The sequence below is a fragment of the Saimiri boliviensis genome, chromosome 12 (assembly GCF_048565385.1).
Source record: "Saimiri boliviensis isolate mSaiBol1 chromosome 12, mSaiBol1.pri, whole genome shotgun sequence".
NCBI classification, from domain to species: Eukaryota; Metazoa; Chordata; class Mammalia; order Primates; family Cebidae; genus Saimiri; species Saimiri boliviensis.
The window spans coordinates 17,900,241-17,921,460 of record NC_133460.1 but is presented as its reverse complement, the minus strand read 5'-3'; the positions used below and the strand labels follow the sequence as shown (position 1 = coordinate 17,921,460).

The window sequence follows — 21,220 nt, the reverse complement described above, 5'->3', positions numbered from 1 at the left end:
GTCAGATGATCTCAGAACTGCCTCAAGCCCCAGACTGGGAAGCAGGGAGGAGTCACGGCTTTGCTGCATGAGTGGGTTTCTAGGAAATGACCGTCTTGTTGTGCTAGAATGTAGCTGATCTGAAAGAGCCTATTTTCTACACTGCCACGCCTCCACCAGGCCCATTCCACAGGCTGTCCTGAGACTAGGCAGAGCATTAGAGGAGGGGTCCAAACTTTGACTCCTCCACCTGAGAGAGAGAGAGACAGACAGACAGAGACAGTGACAGTGACAGTGCACTGTGAGGACAGATGTGGGCAGGAGTCCCCGTGTGTTCAGCGCATTGCAGTGTGAGCCATTCACATAAAGATAAGAGCGGGCCATGGCTGCCCAGCTCCCTTCTCCAGCATCTTTCGAGGAAGCTCACACAGCTGGAAAAGGAGGGAGAATGGGATCATGAATTCCCACCTGCCCAGCTGGCCTCAGCAGTGAGCAGCACCTGCCGGCATTGCTTTCCCCCTTTGCTTCCTTGTGGCCTCCTTTTGTTCATCCCTCTCTCCCCACATGGCCTGTCCATGGGTAGTTAGGCCCTGGACCCCCATCCTCACCTCCCGTGGCTGTGCTCTGTAGGTTCCTGGAGCAGCAGCCTGCCGGTTTGGGTTCTTGTGCGTAGGCATGTCCCTCGGAAGTCAAAGACATCCTGCAGTGGCCCTTTGGAAGGAGCTGATGAGAATAGGGCTGCAGGTGGAGACCGGCAGGGGGGCCTTGTGGTAGGGCTGGGCAGCTGGCACCCTTGTGGTAGGGTGGGGCTGGTCTCTGCTTGGGTGGGCTTGGAGGTTGCTGTTGATTCTTGGTGGAGGCCCAGCTCTGGGCAAGCCTGGGCAGATTGGACTTACACCTTCCTTCCCCTCCCCAGTATCCTGTGCGTCCAGCCTCGATGACCTATGATGACATTCCACACCTCTCAGCCAAGATCAAGCCCAAGCAGCAGAAGGTGGGGCTGCCCCCTGAGGGCAGTTGGGGGCAAGAAGAAGGGGTGATGAGGGTGGGAGCTGGTGGAGGCGAGAAGCTCAGAGAAGGGGCTATTGGAGAATTAGGAGAACCAGCAGCTCTCAGGGCCTTGAATGCTGAAGAAGGAAAGCGTCCAGAAAGACAGGGATGGGCAACTCCAGAGAGGCCAGGGAGGCACGAGGCTGATGAATTAGAGAATGCGGCCAGATGTGAGCTTAGGTTCCCAGGATGAGACGGGGCGGGCGGGTGAACATGGAGGGGGTCTAATAGGAAGAGAATCTAGTGCCTGTCCGTGGAGGGTCTGCAGCTCTAGCCCCTGCAGCCACATGGAAGTGCTGTCCCTGTATTGCCATTTCTGCTGGCTTTTCACTTGATTTTTAAGTGTTGGCACCTCATTTAGATCTTTGGGAGTTAAGTGGAGGACAAATAAGATGACAGGACTCAGCTTCTTCTCCCCTGCAAAAAAAAAATTCTGATTTTTTTTGGAAATTGGATTTGTGGCCCTTGGTGTGGACTAAAGTCTAGGGGCCCTTGGGGACATGTGTCAGTCCTGCTTCTGGGCAGGGACCTGGTTAGGAGGTGGCCATGGCGGGGTTAGGGTGTCCCTTGGGGAGCCGTGCCTTGGGGTCCTCATAGCTGGTGGGGGTGCTTGGTGCCTCCAGGTAGAGCTTGAGATGGCCATCGACACCCTGAACCCCAACTATTGCCGCAGCAAAGGGGAGCAGATTGCGCTGAACGTGGACGGGGCCTGCGCAGATGAGACCAGCACGTACTCCTCGTGAGTTCCCGGCCCCCAGCCCGCCCGGCTTCCCTGTGTTCACACAGGAGCCTCCCAAAGACCTTAAAGACATTGACTGCCTCTGCCCCATCGCTGGGCTCCCCACCAGCGTCCCAGCCTTTGGAGGGCTGGGGCTGTCTCAGACCCTCCCCTCCTGGGCTAGCTGGTCCCAGAGCTCCCACCCACTCCTCGTCTTTTGGTCTGCAAACAAGGCCATGGGTCTTCTCAGCCCTACGCTTTCCTCCTGAGACCAGCGTAGGCTGCCCTGGGGCTGTGGTCCCTGGCTCTGGCACTTCAGGAGGTGTCTGGGGGGTGGAGTGGGCTGTGACCACAGGCCCTGGCTCACAGCTGCCTGTCGCTGTGACATTGCTTCTCCCTGTGCTCCAGGAAGCTGATGGACAAACAGACCTTCTGCTCTTCCCAGACCACCAGTAACACATCCCGTTACGCCGCTGCACTCTACAGGCAAGGTACCCGGGGTTGGGTGTCCCTCGTGGCGGCAGTGGGGGTGGGGGGGCACGGGGGAGGACACAGTGTAGGGGGCTGGGCAGGGAGAGAACCTCCCAGCTTGGTGTCCATCTCCCACCTGCCCCGAAAGCTAGATACCTGTGGGGGCTGGACAGGTGTGGGAATAACAGGAAGACACATTGTCAGGGGACTGGAAGTGGCCACTTTTGGGGACTGCGGACTGGTTACTGCCTGACCAGATAGGGTGGGGCTCCAAGTTCATTCATCCTCCTGGGACACAGATACATACAAGTAGCATAACATAAGTTTGGGGACAGAATTTTGTCTTTAAATACAAAACTTACGATAGAGTAATTCCATTCCTAGACGGCGTCTATCCAAGACAAATGAAAACGTGTCCACACAAAAACCATACACAGGTATTCATGGTAGCATTCTTTTTTTTTTTTTTTTCCTCCTCAAAGATGGAGTCTTGCTCTGTTGCCCAGGCTGGAGTGCAGTGGCATGATCTAGGCTCGCTGCAACCTCTGCTTCCCAGTTCAAGCGATTCTTCTGCCTCTGGCTCCTGAGCAGCTGGGACTACAGATGCCCACCACCATGCCCACCTGATTTTTTTTTTTTGTATTTTTAGTAGAGACAGGGTTTCACCATGTTGGCCAGGCTGGTGTCAAACTCCTGACCTCGTGATCCACCCACCTCAGCCTCCTAAAGTGCTGGGATTACAGGCGTGAGCCACTGTACCTAGCCCTCTGCAGTAGCATTCTTTGTGATTGAAACAACCCGAATGCCTGTCCGTTGGGTTCATGGAGAAACAGAATGTGGTCCACTAACGCAATTATTTGACCACGGAAAGGAATAAAGCATTGCTGCTTCCATGCAGATGAGCCTTGACAATGTTGCACTAAGTGAAAGAAGCCACTTGCTTCGCCACAGCCATGCGCTGTATGATTATGTCTCAGACAGCGACCGACCGCATACACACTGGTGGTCCTGTAAGATAATAATGGAGCTGAAAGATTTGCTCACCTAGTGGTGTCTTAACGATCCTCACCCTGCGTAGGCCTAGGCTAATTCGTATGTTTGTGTCGTAGGTTTCATTTGTTTGCTTGTTTTGTTTTGAGACAGAATCTTGCACTGTTACCCAGGCTGGAGTGCAGCAGTGCAATCTCAGCTCACTGCAACCTCTGTCTCCCAGGATCAAGCAATTCTCCTGCCTCTGCCTCCCAATTAGCTAGGATTACAGGCACACATCACCACATTGGCTGATTTTTTTTTTCTTTTTAATTTTTAAAAAACTTCTTACTTTTTTTTTTTTCTTTCTTTTTAAGATGGGGTTTCACCATGATGGCCAGGCTGGTCTTGAACTTCTGACCTCAGGTGATCCACCCCCCTCAGCCTCTCAAAGTGCTAGGATTACAAGCGTGAGCCACCGCGCCCGGCATGATTTTTGTATTTTTAGTACAGACGGGATTTTGCCATGTTGGCCAGGCTGGCCTCGAACTCCTGACCTCAGGTGATCTGCCCGCCTCAGCCTCCTAAAGTGCTAGGATTATAGGCATAAGCCACCACACTTGGCCTGTGTCTTAGTTTTTAGTAGAAAGTTTAAGAAGTTTTTTTAAAAAAGAGAAGAAGAAAGGAAAATAAAGCATATAGCTGGGCATGGTGCATCATACCTGTAATCCCAGTGCTTTGGGAGACTGAGGCAGGCTGATTGCTTGAGCCCAGGAGTTTCAGACAAGCCTGGGCAACATAGTGAAATCCCTTCTCTACAAAAATACAAAACTCAGCTGGGTGTGGTGGCACAGCTGTGTGATTACGTCTCAGTCACCCCTTAGTCCCAGCTACTCAGGAGACTGAGGTGGGAGGATTGCTTGAGCCTGGGAGGCAGAGGTTGCAGTAAGCTGAGATTGTGCCACTGCACTGCAGCCTGGGTAACAGAGCAAGACTCTGTCTTGAAAAAAAGCATATGTAATAAAGGTATATTTTCCATGAATTTATTTTATTCTTTTAGAGGGAGTCTCACTCTGTCGCCCAGGCTGGAGTGCAACAGCTCGATCTTGGCTCACTGAAACCTCTGCCTCTTGGGTTCAAGCAATTCCGTTGTCCCAGACTCCCGAGTAGCTGGGACTACAGGTGCATACCACCATGCCCAGCTAATTGTTGTATTTTTAGTGGAGACAGGGTTTTGCCGTGTTGGCCAGGCTGGTCTTGAACTGCTGACCTCAGGTGATCCACCTCGACCTCCCAAAGTGCTGGGATTATAGACGTGAGCCACCTCGCCCAGCCTGTTATTCATAAATTTAGTGTGGCCTAAGCGTGCAGTGTTTATAAAGTCTACAGTAGTGTATAGTAATGTCACAGACCTTCAGATTCACTTACCGCTCACTCTCACCCAGAGCAGCTGTTTTTAATCTTTCATACTATACTTTTACTGTACCATTTTTATGTTGAGGGTTTTAGGGTTTTAGGGTTTTTTTTTTTTTTTGGAGACTGGGTCTCACTCTGTCACCCAGGCTGGAGTACAGTGGTGATCATAGCTCACTGCAGCCTGAATCTCCTGGGCTCAAGCAATCCCCCTGCCTCAGTCTCCTAAGTAAATGGGACTGCAGGCCGTGCCACCACACCTGGCTAATTAAAAAACAAAATTTGGTTGAGATGGGGTCTTGGTATGCTGCCCAGGCTGGTCTCAAACTCCTGGACTCAAGCCATCCTCCTGCCTCCACCTCCCAAAGTGCTGGGATTACAGGTATGAGCCACTGCACCCAGCCTAAATATATTTCGATACACAAATGCTTACCATTGTGTTACAACTGCCCACAGTTTTCAGGGGAGGAACATGCTGTACAGTGTGTAGCCTGGGAGCAACAGGCTATATAGAGCTGAGGCATGTCGTAGGCTCTGCTATCTGGGTTTGTATAAGTGCATTCTGTGATGTTTGCACAGTGATGAAATTGCCAGACAGTGCTTCTCAGAACCTATCCCATTGTTAAGTGATGTGTGGCTGTATATGAAATGTCCAGAATAGGCAAATCCACAGAGGGAGAAGGTAGATTAGTGGCTACCAGGGACTAGTGGGGAGTGGAGGAGGGATTACCTGGTTCTTTTTGGGGTGATGAGAATGTTCTAAAATTGACTGTACTGGCTACACAGCTTTGTGAATATGTTAAAATACATTGAATTGTGGCCTGGAGTGGTGGCTCACACCTGTTATCCCAGCCCTTTGGGAGGCTGAAGTAGGTGAATCACCTTAGGTCAGGTGTTCTAGAACAGTCTGGCTAACATGGTAAAACCTCATCTCTACTAAAAATACAAAAAATTAGCTGGGCATGGTGGCACACACATATAATCTCAGTTATACCGGAGGCTGAGGCAGGAGAATCACTTGAACTCAAGAGGCCGAGGTTACAGTGAGCCAAGACTGTACCACTGCACTCCAGCCTGGGCAATAGAGTGAGACTCCATCTCAAAAAAAAAAAAAAAAAAAAAAAAAATACATTGAATTGTATGCTTTAAATGAGTGGATTGTATGGTACATGAGTCATGTCTCAAAGCTGGTAAAAAGTACAAGGTGCTTAAGTATTTAGAGACTTAAACACAATAAACAAAATTATCTGAGCACATCAGAAACAAAACAGGATAGGATCAAAAGTAGTGCCATGTAACTATCGTTTTCTGTTTTGAACCCATGTCTCAAGCGTGTAATTCTTGAAAGCCACATCCCTCGCAGCTGGGACCGTAAGGAAAAGTCATAGTCTCAATCAGAAGCCATGTGGACACTCCTCCACCCGGCTTCAGCAGGGCCTCTCCTCCAGCCACAGTGGCACTAGTGGACTTCCCAGTGGAACGGGTGGGATTTTGACAGCAGGAGGTGGAGGATATTAAGGAGAGGAAATCTGGGTGTGTGGGGTGGGACAGTAAGGGTGCTCTGGCTAAGGCCTGGAGGGTAAAGAGCAGGGCGCATGTGCTGAGGATTAGCTGCCTCGTGTGGCAGAGCAAGCAGCTGGGGAGAGAGGCGTGGAACAAGGCTGGGAGGTGCAGCTGAAGGTGGCGGCTTCAAGCGGAAGAGTCCAGGTTCGTGTCCTAGTCTGGGCTGTGTGCTTGCTGTATTCAGTAGGGCCAGGTGGAGTTGGGGTGGCCTCCGGCCTGGTGGTCCCAAGGCTCTGGGATTGGGGGCTGGAGTGGGAATGGGAGGCGGTTTGACAGCAGGCCTAGGCCTTCAGGGGACTTGGTGACTCCCTTGAGCCAAACTGGGTGGGTTTCTAGAGTCAGGTCCAAGCCCTTCTTCCTCCGCCAGGTGAGCTCCACCTGACACCTTTACATGGCATCCTGCAGCTGCGGCCCAGCTTCTCCTACCTGGATAAGGCGGACGCCAAGCACCGGGAGAGGGAGGCAGCCAACGAGGGTGAGCCTGGGATCCCCAGCCCTGCTGCCTGCCTGCCTTAATCTTGCTGGGCCTGCTTGATCCTGGGAAGAGGGATGTGATGGATGATAGGAGGCTTAGCAGCATCCCGGCCTCTATCTACTTAGATGCCAGAAGCACCCACCCCACAGTTGTCACGAACGAAAACATCTCCACACATTGCCCAGTGTCTCTGGGGGACAGGGCAAAAGTGTCCCCATTTGAGAACCTCCAGCTTAGGCGGTTCCCTCTTCTAGGAGAATTCTCAGCACCCTGGCCTGAGGCCTCCCTGGCGGGTGGGGTTGAGAGAAGGGAGGTGGAGGCTCCCCAGGACTGCAGGCAGTGGCTTGTCTCTCTTGCAGCAGGGGACTCTTCACAGGATGAGGCGGAAGACGATGTTAAGCAGATCACGGTGAGCCCTGGCCCCCGGGGGAGGAGGGTGCTGCCTTGGTGGCAGCAGGACCAGTTTAGTAACTCAGCAGCCCCGAGACTGAGGGGTACTGGGTCCTCGCAGGAAGCAGGTGGAACAAACAGGGTCTGTGCTTTTGAGCCTTCTTGCTGGGTGCCTGAATGGAACATCCGAGTTTCCCAGCTGCACATAAGACAGAGCCCTGGCCGGATGCAGGAGATGGGTCCCTGAGGCTCGGCTGGAATCACCTGGGAGCAGGAAGCTGGGGCCAGGAGCCCCGAGGACCCGCAGGCCAGCTCTGCCATGAAACCTGTATCTTAACTGAGCCAAAGTCAATTAACTGTGATTCTGTCCTCTTTATGGGGCACAGATGAATAATTTTTGTTTTAATAGTTATTCCTGAATTTTAAGGATTTTTCAAAGAACCTTAACCTTCCACTTATGGCTTGTAAAGTTTTCCCTATGTAAACATATTTAGATTAAAATGGGTAATACCAAAAAAAAAAAAAAAATGCTGCATATGGAATGATCGTGCACAAGTATGGCGAAAGAGTAGTGAGTGTTTGGATGTCCTTGAGGACCGGGGAACACTGGAGTCACTGACATGGAGGTGGCTCAGAGAGCTCACCCTCTTCTCTCAGTAGCTTCGTAGGACCTTAGAAACTCCCTTCTGCTCTGGGGGGCGCGCAGCCCTTGTTAGAAAAGGCGTCCTTGGGCCTGTGTGCTGTAAGGACTCTGCCAGCTATGGTGCCTGGGACTTTGTAATCCCCCTCAAACCTGTGGGCTGGGCAGGCACGGGCAAGTATAAGCCGCTCCCCAACATGTGCAGACAGCTCCTGGAGGGACGCAGTTGGAACGGAATTTAAACGACCTGTGCCAGGAAAGGAAGGGGGCGGGGAAAACCTCGATACAGAGTTCTCTGGTCTCCTGGCAGAGGCCAAGATGGCAGCCCAGGAAGGGTCACAGGCCTGAGAGCATGAGTTCTTCCCCTTACCACCCCAGGTGCGGTTCTCCCGGCCCGAGTCCGAGCAGGCCCGCCAGCGCCGCGTGCAGTCCTATGAGTTCCTGCAGAAGAAGCATGCAGAGGAGGCCTGGGTCCACCTGCATTATTATGGCCTGAAGGTGAGCGGGCCATGGAGCACTGGGCGAAACACCCGGTGCCCAAAGGGTCAGGATGTGGCCTCCATGTCTCACCTTGAACTTAAGTCACATTCATGAGTCCTAGCCACAAAGACAGGATTTAGTCCTGCGGGCAGTTTCCACTTCACTCCAGCCGAGCCATTTAGCGCGGGCCCCAGGGGAGCAAGAGAAAAAGATTCGAGTCTGCGGTTCCCTGGGTGGGGTTTGGCCCCGGGTGTGGGCATCTTGCTGGGCTGGCAGTGGGACTGGTGTCTGGTTACATATTTTTCATGTGCCCAGGTGCTGAACGCAGGCCAGACGGGTTCTCTGGTGCTGCCCTAGAGAGCTGATTGTCTGTTGTCTGCCCCAAAGCTCCTGGCACGCCTGCCCAGGAGGATTTTTTACTACATTCGCTTTTCATCTGGTGCACTGACTTTATTTACGTTTTTGTTTTGTTTTGTTTTGAGACAGTCTCATTCTGACACCCCGGCTGGAGTTTAGTGGCTCAATCTTAGCTCACTGCATTCTCTGCATCCTGGGTTCAAGCAGTTCTCCTGCCTCAGCCTCCCAGGTAGCTAGGACTACAGGCACCTGCCACTACACCAGCTAATTTTTTTTTTTGGTATTTTTAGTAGAGATGGGGTTTCACCATGTTGGCCAGTCTGGTCTTGAACTCCGGACTTCAAGTGATCTGCCTGCCTCAGGCTCCCAAAATGCTGGGATTACAGGCATGAGCCATGGCCACCTGGCCCTGGTGCATTGACTTTAGAACCTAACCCTTGAAACTATGTATTAAGTGAGGGAAGCTTCCAAAGACACCATGGGCCAGGCTCCCAATGTTTTCTGGGGTGGGGAACCTCTGGAACCTTCCTGGAAGGGATTTGGGTTGACAGACCCTTAGACTCGGGGTCAAACATCGGAACATTGCAGTTTACTGCTGTGTTACCTTGGGCGTGTTACCTAACCTCTCTGAGCCTCAGTTTTCTTATTTATAAAATGAGAGTAGTAATCGTAGTACCTACCTTGCCGAGTTATTTTGAGAATGGGATGAGTTCGTATATTTACACCCAGTGGAACAGTCCAGCACATCCGAGGTGCTCAGTGAACGTTAGCCATCTTTTTGTCATTGCCAGTGATGTGCGTGTGTTACAGACAGGGCACCAAGGCTTGGGGGCTGGGGCTGGGCATATCATAAGGCCAGGAAGATGGGTGGCTGAGGCCACATCAGAGGCCTTGGGTGCCGTGCTTCGGAGGTTGGACGTGGTCGTGTGGCTGCCCGTGGAGTGGAAGGCAGGGGAGACCTTGGGGAGGGGGCCCAGACCAGGACATCGGCTGAGGCTCTTTTCACCCCCTCCTCTCCTCCAACAGGACAGCCGCTCTGAGCACGAGCGCCAGTACCTGCTATGCCCAGGCTCGAGTGGGGTGGAGAACACAGAGCTTGTCAAGTCACCCAGGTGGGATGGGCTGGGCCAGCATGTAAGCAGGATGCCGGCCCCGGGGCCCCGGGGTGGGGGGTTCCCTTCGGTGTGGATCCTCCTCTAGCAGCGGGGTGGAGCCCATTGTCCCCTGGAGAAGGCCAAGAGGGTGGGCCTGGAAAGAGATGGTCCCCTTTTCTTCAAGGGCTTGGGGCTTCTTGGGGAGGAAAGTGGTGGGCTGTCTGAGGAGGGTCTAGCCTGGATCGGCCCTGAGGAGGGTCTAGCCTGGATCGGCCCTGAGGAGGGTCTAGCCTGGATCGGCCCTGAGGAGGGTCTAGCCTGGATCGGCCCTGAGCCTCTGCCCCTGCCCTGTCCCTGCAGTGAGTACCTGTTGATGCTGATGCCGCCCAGCCAGGAGGAGGAGAAGTGAGTAGAGGCGGTGGGATGCCCTCTCCCTTTTTGAATTAGCTGCCTCTAACCCATCCCCTCTGCTTTCCCCAGAGACAAGCCTGTGGCCCCCAGCAACGTCCTGTCCATGGCCCAGCTGCGCACGCTGCCCCTGGCCGATCAGATCAAGATCCTGATGAAGAACGGTGGGTGCCCACCCTCTGTCCTGCTGGGGCCCTTGTCCCAGTGGCTCCTGAGGAATGGACTCTGTGGGACAGTGAGGACCAAGGGGCAAGGCCAGAGGCCCCTGCTGGCCACAGGCTGCCTGGTTTTGCAGCTGCACCCTTGTCTAAAAAGATAATGCAGGATGGCAGTGCATCCAGCTGCCGCAGGCGGGCTCGGGGTCCCCGTGAATGCAGGACGGGAATGGGGCTCGGGATCCCGGTGAATGCAGGTGAGCTCGGGGTCCTCGTGAATGCAGGACGGCAGTGCAGCCGGCTCCCGCAGGCGAGCTCGGGGTCCCAGTGAATGCAGGATGGTGGTGTAGCCGGCTGCCGCAGGCGGGCTTGGGGTCCCCGTGAAGGCAGGACGGCAGTGCAGCCAGCTCCCACAGGTGGGCTCGGGGTCCCCGTGAATGCAGGACGGGAATGCAGCCGGCTCCCGCAGGCGGGCTCAGGGTCCCGGTGAGTGCAGGACGGCGGTACAGCCGGCTCCCGCAGGCAGGATCAGGGTTCCCGTGCCATCCTTGCCACTTGCCTGCCATGCACTTGGGCAGGTCACTAACCTTTCTGAGGCTTTTTCTGTGAAAAGAGACTAATGATAGTTCCTGGGATCAATGTGAGGACTCAGAGAGAGGAGGCTTGTATAGGGCTTAATACAGAGCCCTGTATGTCAGCGTGGACTAGGGGCTTTTTTTTTTTTTTTTTTTTTTTTTTTTTAAGAGACATAGGGTTTTGCTCTGTAACTCCATGGGGTAAGTCATCCTCCTGCCCAGCCTCCCGAGTGGCTGCGACTGTAAGCAGGCACCACTGCGCTGGTAAACAAGGGTCATTTTCATGACTGTCTTCACTGGTACTGCTTCTGGGTACCCTCACCAGACCTGGCATTAGAGGGACTGGTCTCCTTTTCTCAACGGACTCTGAGGGCCAGAATCTTTAGGGTACCTGTGGCTGGTGAACAGCAGACTTGAGCCTTGAGCTCATCATGGAGCCCCAGAACCTGGGCTCCTCCTTTGAGATACCACCATGAACTCTTGGGAGTCGAAGGAGAGAGAGGGGAGCTCCCTGATATGCCTGGGACTGCAGTTGCCTTCTTGCAGAAGACTTTGGGCTTTTTTTTTTTTTTTTTTTTTTTTGAGACAGTCTTGCTCAGGCTGGGGTACAGTGGCACAATCTGTTCATTGCAACCTCTGCCTTCCGGATTCAAGCAGTTCTTATGCCTCAGCCTCCCAAGTAGCTGGAACTACAAGCGCGCCACCAGGCCCAGCTAATTTTTGTACTTTTAGTAGAGATGGGGTTTTGCCCTGTTGGCCAGGCTAATCTCAAACTTCTGGCCTCAAGTGATTTGTCTGCCTCGGCCTCCCGAAGTGCTGTGATGACAGGCGTGAGCCACCGCGCCCTTCCAAATTTTGGACTTTCCCTGGGCCCTGTCCATGGCTCACTTGGTGGGAGTTGAGGTCGGCAGAGCACAATGATTGTGGGTGTCAACTGGAACCAGGTGGCCTGGGTTCACTTCCTGGCTCTGCCACTTCCTAGCCGAGAGATCATGGGTGAGTTTTGGAGTCTTTCTAGGTCTGAGTAGTAATAGACTCTTCCTCTTCTGTCAAACCCCTCAATCTTGCTCAAGGGGCACTTCCTCATAGAATGCTCAGAAGGATATCATGAGGTGCCCAGTGCCCGCCGGGCCTGCAGTGAGCAGCCTGTGAGTGTCAGCTGTGGGCTGTGATGGATGTCATTACTGTTAGTTACCACGTTCTGGGGGTATTACATGAGCTTGAAGCTATACAGACTCTTGGTGGAAGGGAAGGAAGGGCCGGCCGCCTTCTTTGTCTGATGTCTCCTGCTTCCTCCTCAGTGAAGGTCATGCCTTTTGCCAACTTGATGAGCCTCCTGGGCCCCTCCATCGATTCTGTGGCTGTTCTGCGGGGCATCCAGAAGGTGGCGATGTTGGTCCAAGGGAACTGGGTTGTGAAGAGGTGAGTTGTGGTTTTTTGTTTGTTTTTTGTTTTTTCTTAAGGCAGAGTTTTGCTCCTGTTGCCCAGGCTGGAGTGCAGTGGCACGATCTTGGCTCACTGCAACCTCTGCCTCCGAGGTTCAAGCGATTCTCCTGCCTCAGCCTCCTGAGTAGTTGGGATTATAGGTGCGCACCACCATGCCCAGCTAGTTTTTGTATTTTTAGTAGAGACAGGATTTCACTATGTTGGCCAGGCTGGTCTCAAATCCTGACCTCAAGTGATCCACCCACCGCAACCTCCCAAAGTGTTGGGATTACAGGCGTGAGCCACTGCACCCGGCCTGTGCTGTATTCTCTTAATGGGAGCATTGGTTCCTTTTAAATTTAATGCAGTTACTGGTGCTTTGGGTTTAAATCTACAGTGCTATTTGTCCTGCCTACATTGCATTTAAACGTTTTTTAAATTGACACATAATATACATATTTATGGGGGGCAGTGTGAAATCTCAATATGTGTATACGATATCATGATCAAATTAGGGCAATTAACATATCACCTCAAACATTTCTCATTTCTTTGTGTTGAGCACATTCAAACTTCACTTTTCTAGCTATTTGAAAATATACAATAGAGTGTTCTTAATTATAATCACCCGATAGTACCCTTTGTCCTGCCTACATTGGATTTTTATATCGTTCTTACCATCTGCTGGATTCATTTCTGTTTTTTTTTCCCTGCTAACTTGGAAGGCTCATATAGTGATTACCCTCCAGTTTTTAGTTTGCATTCATGCCTTAATACATTTTAATGTTAACTGCTGCTTTTCACCCTGTTCCAAACTATTCAGAGATCTTAGAGTTCATGTCTGTCCTCCTTTCTACTTATATGCTGCTGGATTGGGGGGTGTGTGTGTGTGTGTGAGTGTATTTTTAATTTGCCAATCTTCTCTATCGTTCCAATTTTAGTATATGTGCTGCCAAAGACTGCATATGATTGGTGTGTTTTATTTATTTTTTATTTTTTTATTTTGAGACAGGGTCTCACTCTGTCGCCCGGGCTGGAGTGCCAATGGTGCCATCTTGGCTCACTGCAAACTCTGCCTTGTGGGCCCAAGCAGTTCTCCTGCCTCAGCCTTCCAAGTAGCTGGGGTTACAGGTGCCCACCACCACGCCCGGCTAATTTTTATATTTTTAGTTGAGGTAGGGGTTTTGCTGTGTCGACCAGGCTGGTCTCCAACATCTGACCTCAGGTGATGCACCTGCCTTGGCCTTCCAAAGTGCTGGGATTACAGGCGTGAACCACCGCGCCTGGCCAGATATATTTTAATTCTCTGTATTTTCAACCCTGTAAGACATTACTGTATTCAGTCAGTCATAAGCTTTACTCACGTGTTTATAATTTAGTTATCATTCCTTTCTGCATCTCTGAGTTTCTATCTGGGATCATTTCCTTCTGTCTAAAGAATGCTGTAGTATTTCTTTGAATGTGGGTCTGCTGATGATGCATTTCCTTGGTTTGTGTGTATTTGGAAATGTCTGTTTCACCTTTGTTCTATAATTCTAGATTGGAGGTGATTTTTGTTTCCACACATTGATACAGTTTTGTTGTATTCTGATTTAATTGCTTCTCTTGGCAGTTTTGTTCTTATTAAAGCCTTTGAAGGCAGTCTACCTTTGCTTTCCTCTGGCTGCTTTTGGGAATTCCTCTTTGTTTTTGGCTTTCTATGGGTTTATTCATATGTGTCCAAGGGTAAAATTTTTTTTATTTTTGAGACTGAATCTCGCTCTGTCACCCAGGCTGGAGGGCAGTGGCACAAACTGCAACATCCGCCTCCCGGGTTCAGGTGATTCTCCTGCCTCAGCCTCCCGAGTAGCTGGGATTACAGGCGCCTGCCACCATGCCCGGCTAATTTATGTATTTTTAGTAGAGATGAGGTTTCACCATGTTGGCCAGGCTGGTCTTGAACTCCTGACCTCAGGTGACCCACCCGCCTCGGCCTCCCAAAGTGCTGGGATTACAGGTGTGAGCCACTGTGCCCAGCCCCAAGGGTGAGTTTTTTACATACTGTGCTGGGGATCACAGGTCTTGAGTGTGTGGCTTGACGCCTTTCAGTAGTTTCTTTTCTCCTGTGAATCCTCCCCTAGACCCATCTCCTGCCTCCACTAGACCATCAGTTTCAAAAGATTGAGGATGTCTGTTTTGACTCCCACTTTATGTCCCCAGTACTCAGGAAAATGCCTGGATATTAGCAATGCAGACCCTTGGTAAATAATGTGGCTATGTTTTGCTTGAATTATATTAATTCTAAATGGTGTAGTATAAACTACGTTAATAACTCACTTAAGGTGAGCAATGTGACAAAATGTGAAATGCTGCTCATTTAAAAAAAAATACAATGCCAAAAGCTGCTCAGTCGTGGATTATATTTGTGTTACGGCCACGTGGTGGCGCCCTTGCACTGCGCCACAGATGCCCAGCGCACTTTGTCAGCGCCTTGGGGCTGTCCTGTGTTACCTGGTTTTCGTCACGGAAGGCTTTTGCAGTGGTACATCACATGTTATATGGGACCACCTGTGTATATTTATATCATGAAAGGATGAAAGCCAGAGGGTTCCTACTGTCACACACCTGAGGACACTGGCCCAGAGAGGCATGGGACTTGCCAAAAGTCTTGCAGCAAGGCAGCTGCAGAGCCCGGTTAGAACCCAACCCTCATGGCTTAGCCCTGGGCTCTGCACCCAGTATGGCATGTGTTCCCTGAAGGTGCTGCCTCTTTTAGTTACACCGTGTCCTAGGGACTGGAAGGTAGGAAGTCGGGGACAGTGGGCATTCTGTTCCGGTACCTCTGACCCCCGCTCTGCTGCTGCCCACACTGCCGCTTCGGGGACCCCTGAGTGAGGGTCCTCTGTGTCCCTGTGAGGAGACAACACAAAATCCATGCCTTCTTTTAGTCACTGTGGCCAGACTGCTCGTTCTGTGCTGTGGACGGGACTCTCATTTATACACTGCCCTTGAGGACGGGGCTGTTACAGTTGAGTTCCCTGAATGCAGAGGTCATGGACCAGCCTGGTTATGTCAGCACACACTTAAGAGGTACCTTCACTGTGGTGGCAGCGATGAGCCACGTTGGCAGAGTCTCTGTCCCTAGAGAGTGTGGCCTTGCAGGATAAGCGACAGTTGGCTGCCAGGTGGACCTGAGCCAGGGGCAAGGGGAGGGGCTGCAGCAGAGGGAGCGGCAGTCAGAACACACGCGGCCGGGGCTGACCTGGGCTGCAGGGCCTGCGGCTGGAGCTAGGTCAGGGCTACACTCGGAGAGTCTCGTGCCCTGCTGTTAGACCCCGGCCTTTCCCCTGAAGCTCCCTGAGCCTTGAGTGCTGGGCCTCTTCTCTCTCAGGAATAACATGCCTCCCCTGCCTCTGGCCTCGGTTCATACCTACTCTTCAGCAGGTGGCTAAGAGCTTGCGGATGGCTTCATCCCCTTTTCTCTTGGTGCCCTGCACAGGGTCCAGTTGTCTTTCAGAGTCGTGGGGTCCTTGAGGTCCCAGGCTGTTTCTCGCCTTGTCTGTCTCTGAGCCCGTGACCTCTCCCCGAACGTGCAGGGGCTTAAGATGAGGCTAGTATGCATGGTGGGTTGAGGGGTAATAAGAGGAAGAACTCTTGCGGGGCTGTGTGGGGTAGGGGGGTGCTTCTTTCCCGTGTCTGTGTTCACGGATGTGGCTCCTGAGGGGAGCTCTCAGGGCTCAGACCAGTACTCAGCCCACGTTGGAAAGAGGCATAGGCTGGGGCTCAGCCTGGAGGGGCAGCAGTAAAGGGGGCTCAGGACAGGGACTGACCCACCACCCTCACCTGCATTGGCAGTGACATCCTGTACCCCAAGGACTCATCTAGCCCTCACAGCGGCGTGCCCGCCGAGGTGCTCTGCAGGGGCCGAGACTTCGTTGTAAGTACCTTGGGTTCTCTGGACCCACGGCAGGGTGTGGGAGAGCGGGGCGGCGACGCACAGTTTCTGAGAGGAGCCCGGAGCTCCCTTATGGGGGAGAAAAGGAGGGAGGCACAGAGCTGAAGGGACTGTCTGAGGCCACACTGCTGGGAGGAGCCCAGGTCTGTCCCAGGCTCTGGCTTCCAGGCCCGCCAGGTGAGTTGCGCGGACAGTCGTGGGAGCAGTCCGTGGCTGCCGCTGGAATGCGCTGCTTCTTCTCCCTCAGATGTGGAAGTTCACGCAGAGCCGCTGGGTGGTTAGGAAGGAGGTGGCAACAGTGACCAAAGTAAGTGTCTTTGTGGTCTGAGGCCCAGGCTGCTGCTGGAGGGGAGGGGGCCTGGCTGTGCCTCACCTCAGGCCCTCTCCCCTCCAGCTCTGCGCCGAGGACGTGAAGGACTTCCTGGAGCACATGGCCGTGGTGAGGATCAACAAAGGCTGGGAGTTCATTCTGCCTTATGACGGGGAGTTCATCAAAAAGCACCCGGATGTGGTCCAGCGGCAGCACATGCTGTGGACGGGTATCCAGGCCAAGTAAGCGCCTGCGGCCAGGGAGGGGCAGCCCGGTGGTTCCGGCAACCCCGAGTCTTAGGGGAGCACCGTCAGGGCAGATCCGGGCGGTTTCCAGCAACCCTGCGTCCTAGGAGAGCACTATCGGGGCGGTTCCAGGTGCTGTCCAGCAACCCCGAGTCCAGGGGCGGAGAACTGTCAGGGCCAATCTGGGCAGTCTCTGGAAACCCCACATCTGGGGGAAGTGCAGTTGGGCTGGATCTGGGTATGAAGGGCAGGTGGGGGTCCGCAGGCAGCACGCTCTCCCCACACTCGTAATTGTTGCTGGCTGATCCCGCCGGCCTTTCAGTGCAGGACTTACAGCCAGTACCCACTCATCAGGGAGGTCGTGCTCAAAGGGCTCAGGGAAGAGGGATGTGATGGAGACAGGATCACTCAGGAGCAAGAGCAGGGGCCTGAGGGTTGGGGATGGGGTGCGGGAGGGGAACGTTGCCAGGAGACTGACAGTTCAGGGTGATGTGCACTGCCAGAAGGGGGACCCAGGGGAGCTGGCCAAGCTCCAAGACTGCGCTGTCCTAACGAGCGCGTCCTGGGCCCTAGGGGTTGGGTGTTTCTCTTGTGAAGCAGATGGTAGGAACATGGTTTAAAGTTAACGGGGTTACTCTTCTTTTCAGACTGGAAAAAGTCTATAATCTTGTAAAGGAAACCATGCCAAAGAAGCCGGATGCACAATCAGGTGTGTGAGGGGCTTTGGGCTGGGTGGCCCCGGCTCTTACCCTGTGGCTCTGGAGGGGCTGCTGTTCTAGAGCTTGTCAGGCCGGGACCTGGAAAGGGTGGAGGGCTCTCACCGCTCACCCCTTACCCTCCTTCCTTTCCTGCCGCCCACAGACCGCAGCTAGTCGCTTGCCCAGCAGCAAAGCCTCAGGGAAGGAGGCTTGCGGATTCCAGGGCCGGGTCTGGGTGCCAGACCCATTGGGTCAACAGAAGCAGCCGGGAGGAGCTGCTGGGGGGAACTTGGTGGCACCCATTTCCGCATCCATCCCTGGCACTTGGGGACATAGGGACAGTTCTCATTCTTCCACTGATGGGTGACTGATTTCCGAGAAAGGTTGGGGATGAGACCAGGATGGGGCTGCTTGCTTCAGCCCCACTGTCCCCTGCAGGGCCTGCCGGGCTGGTCTCTGGGGACCAGCGGATCCAAGTAGCCAAAACCAAGGCCCAGCAGAACCACGTGTTGCTGGAGCGGGAGCTGCAACGGCGGAAGGAGCAGCTGCGGGCGCCTGCGGTCCCGCCTGGTGTGCGGATCAAGGAGGAGCCAGTGAGCGAGGAGGGCGAGGACAACGACGACGAGGAGGAGGAGCCCATGGACACTTCCCCCAGCGGTGGCCTCCACAGTAGGCTGGCCAACGGGCTGCCTCCTGGGCGGGCTGTGGGCACGGACAGCTTCAACGGGCATCCGCCCCCGGGCTGTGCTAGCACCCCCGTGGCCCGGGAACTGAGGGCCTTTGTGGAGGCCACCTTTCAGAGACAGTTTGTGCTCACGCTGAGCGAACTCAAGCGCCTCTTCAACCTGCACTTAGCCAGCCTGCCCCCTGGCCACACGCTCTTCAGCGGCATCTCGGACCGCATGCTGCAGGACACGGTGCTGGCCGCTGGTTGCAAGCAGATACTGGTGCCTGTAAGTAGAGCCCGCCAGGCCTGGCGGATAAAGGAGGCTGTCCGCAGCCCCTCGGGAGGGCACCTGCGCATAAAGGAGCCATGGGGAGATGTCTGCTCAGCTGGTGAAGGCCCTGAGCCCTGCCTGTGGGGGAGGGGGCGAATAGGGGGAACCAGCTGTTGGGAGGCCACGTGGGGATACGGGAGGCTGTTCTTGGTGAGCATCTGCTCTCATGTGGACTTAGATGTGACACAGGCAAGTCAGCCTTTCTCTGGTTCTATCCTCAGAAAGTGGGATCGTGTTGGGTTTTGTCATAGAACTGAGGTAGGGGCTAAATACGGTGTCTGAAGGCCCGGCCTGTCGCAGGGCTTATTGAAAGCAGGTCCCCTACCTGGTTTCTCACCCCGCCTCCCCCCACCAAGAGCACGTGGCCTTTTCCTGCTAGCTTTGCTGTTGTAATGATTTGACTTCTAAGGTCATTTGATGTTTGCAATCTGCAGATGAAGAAACAGGCTCCAAGGAGTGAAATGAACATTTAAAGGTCTCTACCTAGGAGGTAGTGGAGCTGGAATCTGGACCTCAGTGTAGTGGCCCTGAGTTTTGAATGCTTTCTGCTAAGATGAGCTGAGTGCTTCCCCACAGCTGCGCCAGTGCTGCAGTTTCCGCCTGGGTCCCGGGGGCCTCCCTGTGCGTCAGAAGCAAGCTGACTAGCACAGTGCTGTGCTCTCAGCACTTGCAGTGCCAGGCCTTGAGTGTGGTATAGCGAGCCCCCTGCCCCCGCTCTTCTGTCACTGGGAGGGGGAGCAGTGGAGTACGTGCCGGGGCCTGTTTCCTGCGCTGAGGATGGAGCACACCAGGTGCAGCTTGAGGGATGCGTTTTTGGTACTACTTTGCTGCAAGGCTCAGCCCAGACCTGGCAGCAAAATGGGGTGAGGTGGGGCTGTGGCAGTCTCTAAGAGTATTGATGCTTGCATTGCCAAGGTCAGGAGTGCTTGCAGCCTTGGGTAATGATCTGAGGCCAAGGCCCATCCGCATATACGAGGAAAAGAAACTAGGACGGGAGGCCCTGTGGAGCCCAGGCTGTCTCAGGGGATCGGCCTTGCTGGCAGGCAGCCCCCTGGGTGAGGCCTTCTGCGGGAAGTACTGGCAGGATTTGGGGCTCTTACCCACTCAGCATATGGGTCTGGGTCTCCACACGCTCACCTTTCTTCATGAGTTGGGCCAGGCCAGGGAGGGTGTCTGCCTGACATTAGCGAAGTTGTTCTGGGTTGCTAGAGTAGACCCACGTTCCTGGAACATGGGAGGGGTGAGGCAAGCAAGTGGATCCATGGAGTAGAGACAGACAAGCAACTCACACCTGGGCCTTGCTCAGTTTCCCCCACAGACTGCTGCTTCCCCGGATGAGCAGAAAGTGTTTGCCCTCTGGGAGTCTGGAGATATGAGCGATCAGGTAAGGTGATCTTCACTGCCATCTTCCCCAAGAGTAGGGGGGTTTCTTGCAGGGTTGGAGGCCTCGGGGGACATGAGGGCCTGATGTGCAGCCACACATTTCAGATTTTCTGGCACACTTCGTTTTAAATGCTCTGCTACAAGTCTGTACTCCGACAGAATAAGCTGTACGTGCCAATAGTTTGAACCTAAACTAGTGGTTCCCAGATGCCAGTCTATGGCCCAACTCCAACAGAATCATCTTTTAAAAAATACAGGCTGGGCACAGCAGCTCATGCCTGTAATCCCAGTACGTTGGGAGGCAGAGGCAGGCAGATCACCTGAGGTCAGGAGTTTGAGACCAGCCTGGCCAACATGGTGAAATCCCTTCTCTACTAAAACTACCAAACAAAAACAATTAGCTGGGCGTGGTGGTGTGCACCTGTAATCCCAGCTACTCAGGACGCTGAGACAGAATTGCTTGAACCCAGAAGGTGGAGATTGCAGTGAGCCGAGATCGCACCACTGCACTCCAACCTGGTGATAGAGCAAGACTCCATCTCAAAAAAAAAACAAAAACAAAAAAATGCCAGTTGGTTTGACCTTGTCTAGGTCCTGCTACTAAGGTGTGAGTGAGCAGAAGTCCTGCTGAGCTCTCTGTCCCCAGCTGCCTCTTAAGGGGAGCCAGCTGGCAGGGTGAGGATCTAAAGGGCTGGGGCCTTTTCCTGAACAAGCTTGGGTGCTTTTGGCCAGAACAGAGGGCATCTAAAGTACTTTGATAACCAAAAGGAAAAAAGTAAATGCAGATTTTTTAAAAATCAAAAGTTTTTTCCCTGACAACTGCTAACAAAAAAAGTAAAAATAAAAAGTGTTAATAGGAAAGCTCTTGCACTGCCTGAACTGACTGCCATCCCTAGAGGTGACCACTTTTATGACTACCTTTTTTTTAATGGAAACAGGGTCTCACTATGTTGGCTAGGCTAGTCTTTAACTCCTGGCTTCAAGCGGTTCTCCTTCCTTGGTCTCCCAAAGTGCTGGGATCACAGGCATTTAAATCACCAAAAGATACCACTAAAAGAGCTGCCCCATCTTTTAAAAAAATCAGCTTGTTGTTAGCAATGGGCCTCCCACTGTCAATGAGATTTAGCTCTCAACTATTTTAGGAGAACGTAGAGATGTAAAGATAATTTGTGCCAATTTTTTTTTTTTTTTTTTTGAGACGGAGTTTCGCTCTTGTTACCCAGGCTGGAGTGCAATGGCGCGATCTCGGCTCACCGCAACCTCCACTTCCTGGGTTCAGGCAATTCTCCTGCCTCAGCCTCCTGAGTAGCTGGGATTACAGGCACGCGCCACCATGCCCAGCTAATTTTTTTGTATTTTTTAGTAGAGACGGGGTTTCACCATGTTGACCAGGATGGTCTTGATTTCTTGACCTCATGATCCACCCGCCTCGGCCTTCCAAAGTGCTGGGATTACAGGCTTGAGCCACCGTGCCCGGCTGCCAATTTTTT

At 53.2% G+C, this 21,220-nt stretch overlaps 1 protein-coding gene across 4 annotated transcripts in view; it reads left to right on the top strand.

Moving 5' to 3' along the window:
- POLR3E (RNA polymerase III subunit E) overlaps nt 1-21,220 on the top strand; it is a 36,677-nt gene that overhangs the window by 12,014 nt on the left and 3,443 nt on the right. For 2 of the 4 annotated variants that reach the window (XM_010340770.2, XM_074381947.1), the window contains exons 4-19: nt 896-973; nt 1,653-1,768; nt 2,156-2,238; nt 6,531-6,638; nt 6,998-7,047; nt 8,047-8,166; nt 9,532-9,617; nt 9,960-10,004; nt 10,080-10,171; nt 12,039-12,159; nt 15,997-16,078; nt 16,344-16,403; nt 16,491-16,648; nt 17,299-17,360; nt 17,770-18,302; nt 19,654-19,731. In XM_010340770.2, the coding sequence (XP_010339072.1) occupies nt 896-973; nt 1,653-1,768; nt 2,156-2,238; nt 6,531-6,638; nt 6,998-7,047; nt 8,047-8,166; nt 9,532-9,617; nt 9,960-10,004; nt 10,080-10,171; nt 12,039-12,159; nt 15,997-16,078; nt 16,344-16,403; nt 16,491-16,648; nt 17,299-17,360; nt 17,770-18,302; nt 19,654-19,731 (1,872 nt within the window). The remainder of the gene's footprint in view (nt 1-895; nt 974-1,652; nt 1,769-2,155; nt 2,239-6,530; nt 6,639-6,997; nt 7,048-8,046; nt 8,167-9,531; nt 9,618-9,959; nt 10,005-10,079; nt 10,172-12,038; nt 12,160-15,996; nt 16,079-16,343; nt 16,404-16,490; nt 16,649-17,298; nt 17,361-17,769; nt 18,303-19,653; nt 19,732-21,220) is intronic. The other 2 variants (XM_003930174.4, XM_010340771.2) reach the window with 2 other exon arrangements.